At 41.8% G+C, this 11,948-nt stretch overlaps 1 protein-coding gene and 1 pseudogene across 1 annotated transcript in view; one reads left to right on the forward strand and one right to left on the reverse strand.

Annotated features, from left to right (window-relative positions):
• The window catches only part of HSD17B4 (hydroxysteroid 17-beta dehydrogenase 4), a 91,768-nt gene extending 80,521 nt beyond the window's left edge, over positions 1-11,247 (reverse strand). Inside the window, exons 1-2 of the mRNA XM_060008972.1 lie at positions 11,064-11,247; positions 6,729-6,782 (exon numbers count right to left, since the gene is read on the reverse strand). Coding sequence (XP_059864955.1) covers positions 6,729-6,782; positions 11,064-11,121 — 112 coding nt within the window. The 5' untranslated portion in view covers positions 11,122-11,247. The remainder of the gene's footprint in view (positions 1-6,728; positions 6,783-11,063) is intronic.
• On the forward strand, positions 5,009-6,350 carry LOC132423346 (transcription and mRNA export factor ENY2 pseudogene; annotated as a pseudogene).
• Positions 11,248-11,948: the final 701 nt, after the last annotated feature.

The following is an 11,948-nucleotide window of genomic DNA, read 5'->3' on the forward strand; positions in this document are numbered from 1 at the left end:
TTATGATTCTTCAAATGTTCACTCTGTTCCCACTCTGGATCCAGCACTGTGCTAGGTGCTTTGAGCTCGCAAGGTAGATAGTTTGTGCACTGAGGAGTTTCCAGTTCTTTCGAAGAATCGTTTACTGCCATTTCTTTCCTATTCTATAATTTCATGCCCAGATTACTACAGTTGCCTTCCTGGTGGTCTTCTGCCTCCAATCTTAATCTTCGCAGGCAATCAGCAGACTGTTCCTGGGTAATGGCCCAAAGGCAGCCTTTATACTAAGTCATCCCCTTGCTCAAAATCTGCAGTGGGGGCTTCCCTGGTGGCGCAGTGGTTGAGAGTCCGCCTGCCGATGCAGGGGACACGGGTTCGTGCCCCGGTCTGGGAAGATCCCACATGCCGCGGAGTGGCTGGGCCCGTGAGCCATGGCCGCTGAGCCTGCGCGTCCGGAGCCTGTGCTCCGCAACGGGAGAGGCCACAGAGTGAGAGGCCCGCGTATCGCAAAAAAAAAAAAAAAAAAAAAAAAAAAAAAAAAAAAAAAATCTGCAGTGGAACACTATTATTCACTGCCTAACTTTCAAGATCCCTTAAAGTCTGCCCTCACTTTACTGCTTCACTTTACTATAAGTAGTTCGTCCTTTTTGCTGTAGCTCAGTGAGGGAAATTGCTTATATAGCAGTTTCTAACTTGCCACTTAATTATCAAGAGTAATAATGCTATAATGCTTTGTATTTGAAGAGTGCTTTATAACTGTGCTTACACATATTCACGTTCATATATTTATTCAATCCAAGGGTTTGACACCAGCTGAGTCATATCCACTACCAATGACATATCTATAAAAGACTTTTATTTCCAAAGTAAAATGGTGCTTCCAAAGCTACAAAATCAAAATAACTTTCATATGTATTGATTCTGTGACATCCTTTACAATGAGCAATCTGAGAAGTATATAAAAAGATGACACAGGGACTTCCCTGGTGGCGCAGTGGTTGAGAGTCCGCCTGCCCATGCAGGGGACACAGGTTCGTGCCCCGGTCCGGGAAGATCCCACATGCCGCGGAGCGGCTGGGCCCGTGAGCCATGGCCGCTGAGCCTGCGCATCCGGAGCCTGTGCTCCGCAACGGGAGAGGCCACAACAGTGAGAGGCCCGCATACCGCAAAATATATATATATATATATATGACACGGGCAATATTGTACTACAAGTGTACTTATTTTTTGGAGAGGTTATTTACTTTTTTTTTTAATGCTTTCAAGAAATTCAAACCCCGCAGATTCAAAAAGTCTTTTTAATCCTTGTCTTATCCCAGAGGTAACTGCTATTAACCATCTCTTGGATGTTCTTCCAGACATTTCTGTTTTCTATGCTTGATGCCTTTCCTCCTATTTTGATAAAGTTTCCGACAGCAAACAATAGCATTAAGAATCATTTCATTGATTTTAGAGCTGTGGGCCCAATGGGGATTTCTTCCTGTATTCTGTTCATGTCCTGACTGCTACCAAAAAGTATTTAAGGTGCCTTAAATGTGCAAGGACTATTAAAAAATGGAAAAATTAAGAAAACGTTACATCAGAGAAAGAGAAGCCTACTCAAAGCATATGCTAATGGTAGTTACTCTATTTGGGGACAGTGCCAGGTTTACCCTTAAGCTTCTTGACAGCCAAAGAAAAGGTGGAAAACACAGAGCTGCCATACTATTTTCACTGTTTGGTAGAAAGACACAATCACCCTAGTTCATCAGAGTCTTTTCCAGAATGGCCATAAATGTATCTAAATATTTGAAGACCTCCAAAATGTTGTGATAGTTTAGAAAGCAACGTCTTAAATTAGGTCCCTTTAATTTAAGGGACTTAATCTGTCTCAACAACAAGAAGGCATCAAAGGTCTCCTTAAAGGGAGAAGAAGCTGAAAATGAAAGACTGAGTCCCCTCCAGAGTTCAGTCCTGGGACCCCATCTCCTGTTTATCTGCACTCACCACCCGGGTAATCTAATCCAGTCTCCTGGCTTTGAATACCACCTAGAAACTGAAAATAGATCTATATAGCTTCAACCTGTCCCCCCAACTACAGAGTCCTATGTCCCACTGCCTACCTACTATCCCCATCTGAAAGTCTACTGGGAATGTCCCCTCTCTGCGAATCCGGCCCTCCTCCAGTCTTTCCTATCTCGGTAAACCACCACTTTATCCTTCTCTCTCCCTTTCAACCCACATCAGCAAATAAGCAAATCCTGCCATACCGACCTTCAAAATATTTCCAGAATTTAACTTCTTTGCACCACCTCCATCCCTACCACCTGTCTGAATCACCCCCATCTCTGATGCAGATTATTGCGATAACTTGACAGATCTCTCTGCTTCCACTTCTTTTTTTTAATGAAAAATTACAAGTGTGGACAAGAAGAGTTAATAGGATAATAAACTCCAATATGCCCAACATACTTCTCCACTTCCACTCTTGCTCCCCTAGAACCTATTCCTCACACAGCACTCAGAATGAGCCATTTAAACCTTAAATGAGGTCATGTTACTCCTCCACACTCTCCAATGGCTTCCCATCTCAATCAGGGTAAAAGCCAGTCCTTACTCTGAACTAAATGGTCCTACATGACCTGACCTCCTGTGATCTCTCATCTCTCATTCTGTTCCCCTAGATAACTTCACTCCAGCCTGGGATGCCCCCTAAGCTCACTTTGACATAATCTTGAGCACAGTGCCCAGCACACAGTCACTATTATTGGCTTTTTACCCCCTTTACAAAAGGTTTTAATTCTTGATGTCATTTAATCCCCATCATAATCCTGGAAGTTATTAGGTAAGGTGGCTACTAATATTCAGAGAGGTCATGTAATTAGACAGCAGAAACAGGATTTATAGCCTGACCTAACTTCAAAGACAATTCACTTTCCCCACTACAGTTCACCTTCTGGCTGTCAGGATCACACAGCCGTTAAAAACACAGGCTCTGGCATCAGACCACAGGAACTTGTAACTCATCTTTACCAGTTATTATGCAACTGCAGTACAGAAAAGAAATCATGTCAATCTTACTTCAAAAGATTGCAGTTTCAATTACCCAAAAGTGCTACTCCTCCAGTTCAAGAATAGAAAGCATTCTGCCTTTCTTACTGTCCAAAAAAGAGGTTCTCCTTGCTGGAACACTTCGATATTCTTTGTGTTCACGCCCTCAAGACAAAACTTAATATTCAGAGAACTCGATACAGCTTACCTACTGAGGAAACCTCAAACCTATTCCATTCCCAACATTTCCTTCAGATATGTGCGAACATTTCTTGAAAGATGTAATGTGTACGAAACCAAATGTCCCTTGTTGTAATTATCAGCCAAAGGCTTAGCAGTTCTTATATCCAGATTTAAATCTCCCATAATGCTTTATATTATGGAATATAAAACACAGCAATCATATTTACATGAAGAGAGTATCTTAAGTGATACCCTTAACTTTGCGTTTGGCCAAGTGATTTCCTTTGGCCAATGAAAGGTGAGTAGAAGTGACATGCCACTACTAAACAGAAGCTTTATGAGACACCAAGGGGATACATTTTTATTTTCCCTCTGCCGGAAGAACAGCCATGATGAAAGTTGCTCCTTCAGCTGGGATCCTGAAATTAGTAAGACACATAAAGCAGAGACACAGCTGCCCAGAAGCTGAAAGGTCAGGTAGGTATGAAATTACCCTTTTTTTTTTAATAAATTTATTTTATTTATTTATTTTTATTTTTGGCTGTGTTGGGTCTTCCCTCCTGTGCGTGGGCTTTCTCTAGTTGTGGCGAGCGGGGGCTACTCTTCGTTGCGGTGCATAGGCTTCTCATTGCGGTGGCTTCTCTTGTTGCGGAGCATGGGCTCTAGGCCCGTGGGCTTCAGTAGTTGCGGCACACGGGCTCAGTAGTTGTGGCTCATGGGCTCTAGAGCGTAGGCTCAGTAGTTGTGGCACACAGGCTCAGTTGCTCCACGGCATGTGGGATCTTCCCAGACCAGGGCTCGAACCTGTGACCCCTGCATTGGCAGGTGGATTCTTAACCTCTGCACCACCAGGGAAGTCCTGAAATTATCCTTTATTATTATAAACCATTGAGATTTGTCTGTTAACTCAGCATAACCTAGCAAAAGTTGACTTATATGAGAAACAAGGTACTCCATTTCTTAAGGTCTTGCTTCTTACTGGCCTCTGAGCTAGTCATAGGATTAACTGATTAGTAATTTTTCCACAAACAAGATACTCCGGTGTTATAAATCCTAGGTTTGCTTACTCCTCTTTACTATTTTTTGCTTACTCAGGTAAAAATATGCTGAGCAGAACAAAATTAACGCAGGAGAAATGTTAGTGCACATGATAAAACCTGGACTCGGGGCATCTGTGTTTTAAAAAAGTTAAAGCAGAGGGTAGTGGTGGTTAGGGAAGAACAAAACCCATTGGTAGCCTAGAAAGTTCACAGCTAGGTCACAGGCTAAAAAGTGGTAGAAAATATCAGTGAAAAGTTCTACATTTTCACATAAACTAAACTAAACTAAATCTGGCTCTCCAGCCAAGTTTGGCAAATATTTTTCCCAAAACACTAATTTTCTGCCTTTTGGGACTTTCACAAGCACTTGCTGCAATACCATCCCTGAGGCAATGACAAAATAAACAGATACACTGTCCCTGTTTACCTTTTTCTTAGAACTGAAAAACTCCAAACTGAGTTCAACAAATTCAAAGGTAATAAATAAATACAGGAAAACTGATCCACATAAACACATATTGCTCAAAAGGTTTTACAAAACAAGTTTATAAACTAAGATTATAAGTTAGTCACAACAAAAACAGCAGGAATTTATTCAACCAATCTCAAAGACACACCAACCACTCCCCAGCCCACCCCACCCCCCAAAAAGGGCTACATCAAACAATAAAGGAACGAATGAACAAAGTCCCTTCTTTACAAAAGGCAATATTCTAGGTCCCTTAGGAGATACAAAAGATAAAATGAGATACTTGCACTTACGGAATTGAGTGGAAAAGATGTAAATAAATAAAAAGTTTTAAGTATTAATAAATAAATAGCAATATATTTTTTTAAAGGAAAAAAAAAGTTACAACATGTGCCTTTAGGCCCTGACATGAAATATTTGGGGGAAAATCTGGCAAAAAAGGCCTGAACTATACACCCCCTGACCACCACAATATCAAAATTTGTCCTTGCCCCAAGAAGTAGATTGGATTAACAGAGAATGGCTATGACCTTAAACAAGGAATATCCGAAGTCTCTGTGTCCCTTCCATAAAGATATATGCTAGGTCTGGACAGCAGAAGAGTGTGGTTAGCAAGATGAACAAAGATGCGCAGAGAGCAGCAACTAACCAAAAGTTGATAGAAACTGGAGAAAGAGAACGCCTCAAGGAGTTGCTGAGAGCTAAATTAATTGAACGTGGCTGGAAGGATCAGTTGAAGGCACACTGTAAAGGTAATTAAAGAAAAAGGACTAGAACACGTTGCTGTTGATGACTTGGTGGCTGAAATCACACCAAAAGGCAGGGCCCTGGTACCTGACGGTGTAAAGAAAGAGCTCCTACAAAGAATAAGAACATTCCTTGCTCAGCATGCCAGCCTTTAAGACTGAATTAGATTGTGTTGTTTTGTGGTTTTATTTCTGAAAGTAAAATCTGCCATAAATTAGGAATTGATTTCCCAAAATAAAATCCCTTTTTGTATGATGGTATACAGTTTTCAGTAATGATGTATACAGTTGTATTGATTTTTTTCCCTAAATGTGTTATTTTAATAAATATCTCATGAATGAAAAAAAAAAAGGATATATGCTGAGGAAGAAAAGTATATCCAATATCCTGCTTAGGTCTTCTTTGTTTAGAAAACCTGGCTGCTTGTTCAGTATTTTATTACACATCTCTGTAAGCAAATTGGGAGAAATTTGTCTCTCTGTATTCCCTGATAAGATGTAGGAAAACTGGGATTGGGAGGTCAATGTGGGCCAACAATTTTAGCCAAGGAAAGATATTAATAAATATTGGGCCATACATCTGCCCTACATACCTACCCGGCACTCATTTAGATATTCCCCACAAAGACTTGGCTGTACACAAATCCACTCCTATGTCCATACCAACTGCCAAGTACATCAGGCAAACCACTGAGATTACTAAAACCTCCCACTTTTGGTGTATTCCTCAATACACCATCTTCCAACTGATCCCCCCACAATAAAACTCATGCAAGTGCCCCTTTAATTAAAAAAATTTTTAACTGTTATAAAAGCTTCCATTTAAAAAATTTTTATGAAAGAGATTTAAAAAAAAATACTTTGGATTCCCCGATTCCAAACATTTAGTTATGAAAATGCACTTATTTCTTACCTTATCAATATATTTACACTTACAAGGATTCATCTTGCACCAGTCTTCTACATCGAAAAATTACAGCCCACAATATACCAAATTCAAGAATTTCCTGTTATATAATGAATGTTGGCTCATCTCTCTCAGTTCTATTAAGTTGCAAATTCTATGAAACTAGTTTACTTTAAAAAGTAAGTTACAAAGTTAGCCGCAACAGGGAAAAAAATTTTGTTGGCAGAAGAAAATATTAGTGATGAAATTTGACCTTGACAAATTATTTGATGTGAATACAAAGGCCTCTGGCTTGTGAAGACATGGGCTCGAACCTGTGACCTGTGTATTTTAGTTCCTAGCTACTGAATGAAAAGAAAAATATATCAACTTACCAACAACTGATGCACCTCTTTCTGCAAAAGCCAGGGCATAGGCTCGGCCCAATCCTATTGAAAAAAAAATAAAAAAATCAGAAGGTTGAGCAAATGTTAGCATAATTTTTCTGGTCCACTCAACTCAATCCCTATTGCAAAGTAACTGGTGAACAATTAATTACATTACAAGGGTAGAGCCTTCATTGATACTCTCAGCCTCTACTTCACCTACTTCTACTTTCAGGGGTTGGAAAGCTTAACACTGTATTTTCCACCTATTCTACCTACCATTTCCTATCATTCTACCTAGCTTCTAGGATGGATGCTAGATGTGAATTGGGTTCCACCATTAAACGCATTTGCATGAAATGTGGAAGGAGGAAATGAGGCAGAAGCCACCTTACTGTGACTTTTGGATGTTACTGTTGGTTAAGAAGCTGATTTCTTGAGGCTTCCTAGGTATTAAGCAGATATAGTGGCAGCTTCTAGATCTAGCTCCCTAATTTCTAAATGGCAGCTTCCATTCTCTAGATCCCTGGGGCCAGTGGCTATTTGGGCTGTGGCAGTTCCAATGGTAGCCTCAGAGGTAGTGGCTCCACTAATGGACCAGTTTTATACTGTTCCACAAGGAATTCCAAGAGGAATTGCCTAAAACCCACCCCCTAAATTAAGTCCTTTCCTGTTTCAAATATCTAGTGTTTCTATATCCTGCTCTGAACCTTGACTACATAATCACCAAACACAGGAAATATTTAATTCAGACTCAAAGGTATGAGATGTAAATTTATACATCCAAAAATGGATACGTGCCTATATAAATTTTATAGGCAGAGAATATCTCAGGAAGACTATATAAGAGACTGGCAATTAGTGGTTACCTCTGGGGAACAGAATTGTGTAACTAGCAACAAGGGGTGGAAAGCTTACTTCTGTATTGTTTAAATCATTTTAACATGCACACGTTTTTTAAAATGTAATTGATAAATTTAATTGGTAAATTTAATTTGAATTGATAAACAAGTAAACAAATATTGAGATGGCTAAATTATCAGGCTCTTCTAAAAAGAACCCAAACTATAAAGTTTTCCAAAACTAAAAGATCACCAAATAATTTATTTTAAAATTTAATCCACTCTGAATGGATGAGAGAGAACCCACTCAATATAATAACTCCAGTCTCCTCATATTTTATCAGATCTAGGCTGAAGCACTTGCTCTAAACATGAGGTTTTCAGAGAAATCAAATACTCATAACCAGAACGCAAAAAAAAAAAAAAAAAATGGTAACAAAGTGGAAAATCATCAGATGAAAGAAATGGGGTATGTCTCTAGTACAGATTGATCTAAGTTAATCAGAGAATTATCTCAAAACCAAGCTATACAATACTCTGAAAAGATATGTAAGTAATCTACTTTTACCATAAAGGCCCATGCAAACTGTACACAAATCTGTATATAAAGTTAAAAGTGACATTCTCCTCCCCGTTTCCCTGTAACACCACTTGTCCATTAACAGGTTCGCTAAGTGTCCTCCCATGTTTTTATATCTGTGCTTACATAAACATTATTTAAATACTTTATGTGTCTTAGTCTGTCTCCCCAACTAAACTAGAAGGTCCTTGTAGGTTGAGATTATGTCGTTCTTTTACATTTCCCACAATGCCCAGCACATCTTTACAGTCAAAATGCACAGAAAGTTAAAGCCAAGAGCCTCTATTTTCTCTTAATCCTCTTTTAAACCCTGTCTTAACTTTCTCCCACACCTAAGTTCATTGTCAACTGTCCTCTCTTCCCCATTTCTCTTCAGACTTTAACTTCTTTAGCATTGTCAAATATCAGTTGATTCTTTTCTCACAGTGCTTGTTCAGTGCTCTCTTCAGTGGGTTAGACTTTTCTCTGCTTCAAGTTGACAGAGCCTCTGAGATTAGCTTCCTGGACTATTTCACCTTCTAGCTTTACCAATCAAAGGAAGTCAAATGACTTCGAAACCTCTCCTGACTCCAGAATCTCCAACTACTCACACACTTCTCACTTCACCATCTCCAGATCTACAGCTTGGTATTTTATAACCATCTCAAATTCACAGTGGCCAGACTCCCTTCTTCCACGGCCCACCTCCACCACTCTCACAACTACATCCCCAGCAACTACTACAATCAGCTAATAAATACGAATTCCCATTATCCCACCCATCATGGCAAAATTGTTTACCTTAATCCTAGACAATTCTAAACCTCTCCTTCCAGGTCTCCCATTAAACTATTCAATATTCCAAGCTAAACAACAGCACCTGAATAGTGCAAAGATATTTCTATTCATCTCTAGAACATGCATGGGTTGGAGTCAGACTAATTCCCAGACACAGGCCTGGCAGGCATTCACGGACACCCTCCTGGGATGTTTAGCAATGCCTCAATTCTACAGATACGTATCCTTAAATGAGAACCCCAAGACCTCAAGGACAACAGTCTTCATGATAGGACTGGAATTAGATCTCAATCTCTCTTTCATAATGATGCCCACTGTAGACCTAATGACAGTCTCAACTTTACCACAAAATTATATCTGCCCCAGATCAGTATTCAAATCTAATGGCTAGTAATTGTATCATAATCCAGGCTCTTTAAAATATGAATCAGTTCATGAACAGGAGGTGCTAAATTCAGAATTGTCTAGTCACAACCCATTAATACTGCACAAAATCAACTTAGTGGGTTGTAATCTGCATTTACTTAATGAAAAAGAATAGAAAAGTTCAAAGTGCACTGCATTTACTATGTACCGTGTCATGAGCTTGTTTCAAATATAGTGTGTGTGTGTATACCAGGTCTTGGTATAAAATGTATTTCATACTGTGAATCACTCACTGTCAAAAGAGGTTTAAAACATGAGTGCATTACTTAATTATTTCCATCAAAAGCAAAGTGTAAACAAAATGTTTTCCCCAAAACATAATCATTTTAGAATAAATATAGCTATGGATATAAAACATTTGGCCACCAATTAATACTAAAGATATTTTCTGAAAGGAAGCATGCGAATCCATTTTATAAATGGAGACATGAAAATACGTATGAATTAACTGTCAGAATTCCACTGTTTGTGACTTTTAATATATAATTCAAATTAATTCTGCATTAAGTCCATTCTAGGTATAAGGCACTACCAGTGGGTAATCAAAGGCCCATAAGGTCAAGGTCCCTGCACTTGGAGATTACAGAGATCATAGACAGGTGGGAAATAGTGTAAAACCTCACTGCAAAGCATCCGTGTGAGTATGAGTGGTTTGTCTTAAATTTTGTCCTCTAAAAATAGGGTTACTTTGGGACTTCCCTGGTGGTGCAGTGGTTAAGAATCCACCTGCCAATGCAGGGGACACGGGTTCAAGCCCTGGTCCGGGAAGATCCCACATGCCGTGGAGCAACTAAGCCTAAGCGCCTAGAGCCCGGCTCTGCGACAAGAGAAGCCACCGCAAAGAGAGGTCCGCGCACCGCAACAAAGACCTGATGCAGCCATAAACAAATAAATAAATAGAAATAAAAATAGGGTTATTTCACATAACCAATCTCCACTTGGCTTCTGAAATACAGGAAGATCTGGTCCACTTCAGAAAGGCCTCTGCTCTCCAGTTCCTACTGCCCCCACCCCACTCTTATTTTATTCCTCTATCGCCTGCCTGAGTCCTGCAGGCATTGGAGTTTGCAATCCGCTTGATAAACACACAAAGTCCAAAACGGAGGACTCTTATCAGATGCCTTTTTTTAAAGAAGGCCCTCTCAAGAACTTAAAATCATCCGACAGAGGGAAAGATGACTGACTTTTCAAAGGCAAGGGGCTGACATTTCTACTCCTGCGGGGGTGATTCCAGCCCCCAGACGGCTTTTCAGCCACGTTTAAAACACTTGACAGAGGCCTAGGGAGTCTATTAACAGGAAGAGTCGCAATCGATACGCACAGACGGGCGTCGGGATGAATTTTACCTAGTTTTGCAACCCGCAGCCGAGCCCGGCCTCTCTCCTCTCAAGACCTGAAGCCTTGAGAAGCTCCCACAGGGTTGGGGGGGTGGAGAAGTGGGCTGCACCAGGAGTTTCTGGCTCCCCACTCAAGGCTGGCCAGCCCCTCCTCTCCATCCTCGGCCGATTAGGCGCCCGGAGAACAATCGTTGTCCGTCCTCCCACCCTCAACCCCACCGAGTCCAGTCGCTCTCTCCCCAAGCCGCCCCGCCACCGCTGCCCGCAGCCCAGATGCTGAGATCGCAACTACGGCTGCGTGCGGATTCCAGACCAAAAAAGGGGGACTCCCAGCACGAGAGCGAGCTGGAGGACGCCGGCCCTCTAGCCTTCGCGTACTCACCTCCCCCCGCGCCGGTGACCAGTACCACCCGCCCGTCGAACCTCAACGGCACGGCCATAAGTCCAGCCTGCAGCGACACACATACACTAGCAGAACTACTGGAATTCAGACTGCGGGACAAGGAGGACAGGAAGAAAGGCTGGGTCAGGACGGCAATGACCTGCCAGTTTCTGCGGAGGAGAGAAACGCCGTCGTTTTCCAACTGCGCCTGCGCAGCGATCCCTTGGAACTCTGGGAAATGTAGTCCAGCATGCCTCCAGTCGCGGCGAGAGCCTGCCCAAGAGGCTTGGCTTGAAAGGGCCAGTTCTGCGGCCGGAAGTAATGGGAGCTGCTGGGACCTGTGTAGTAAAATGATTGACTCCCCTAACTTCATTCATACTTTCATCCATCGTTTTGTCATTCACTCAACAAGAGTTTTCTGGATTTAGGCGAGGATGCAGCCCCTATTCTTAAGTAGCTTTCAGAAATAGCAACGGGTGGGCTTCCATCGTGGCGCGGTGGTTGAGAGTCCGCCTGCCGATGCAGGGGACACGGGTTCGTGCCCCGGTCCGGAAAGATCCCACATACTGCGGAAAGGCTGGGCCCGGGAGCCATGGCCGCTGAGCCTGCGCGTCCGGAGCCTGTGCTCCACAACGCGAGAGGCCGCAACAGTGAGAGGCCCGCGTACCGCAGGAAAAAATATATATATATATAGCAAGGGGTAAAAAGGATTTCTTAGAATGTAATCCTTGGACCTCTTGGAAACCATCTGGAAAGACGCAGAGTCCTGGGCCCCCAGGCTGACCTCCCAAATGGAACTGTTACCAATGGACCCTCACTAAAGTCCTAGCCAGGCGCCGACACCCAGGGAGGTTCTTTTTCCGCCCAGATTCGCACAGCCAATCA

The sequence above is a fragment of the Delphinus delphis genome, chromosome 3, assembly GCF_949987515.2.
Source record: "Delphinus delphis chromosome 3, mDelDel1.2, whole genome shotgun sequence".
Lineage (NCBI taxonomy): Eukaryota > Metazoa > Chordata > Mammalia > Artiodactyla > Delphinidae > Delphinus > Delphinus delphis.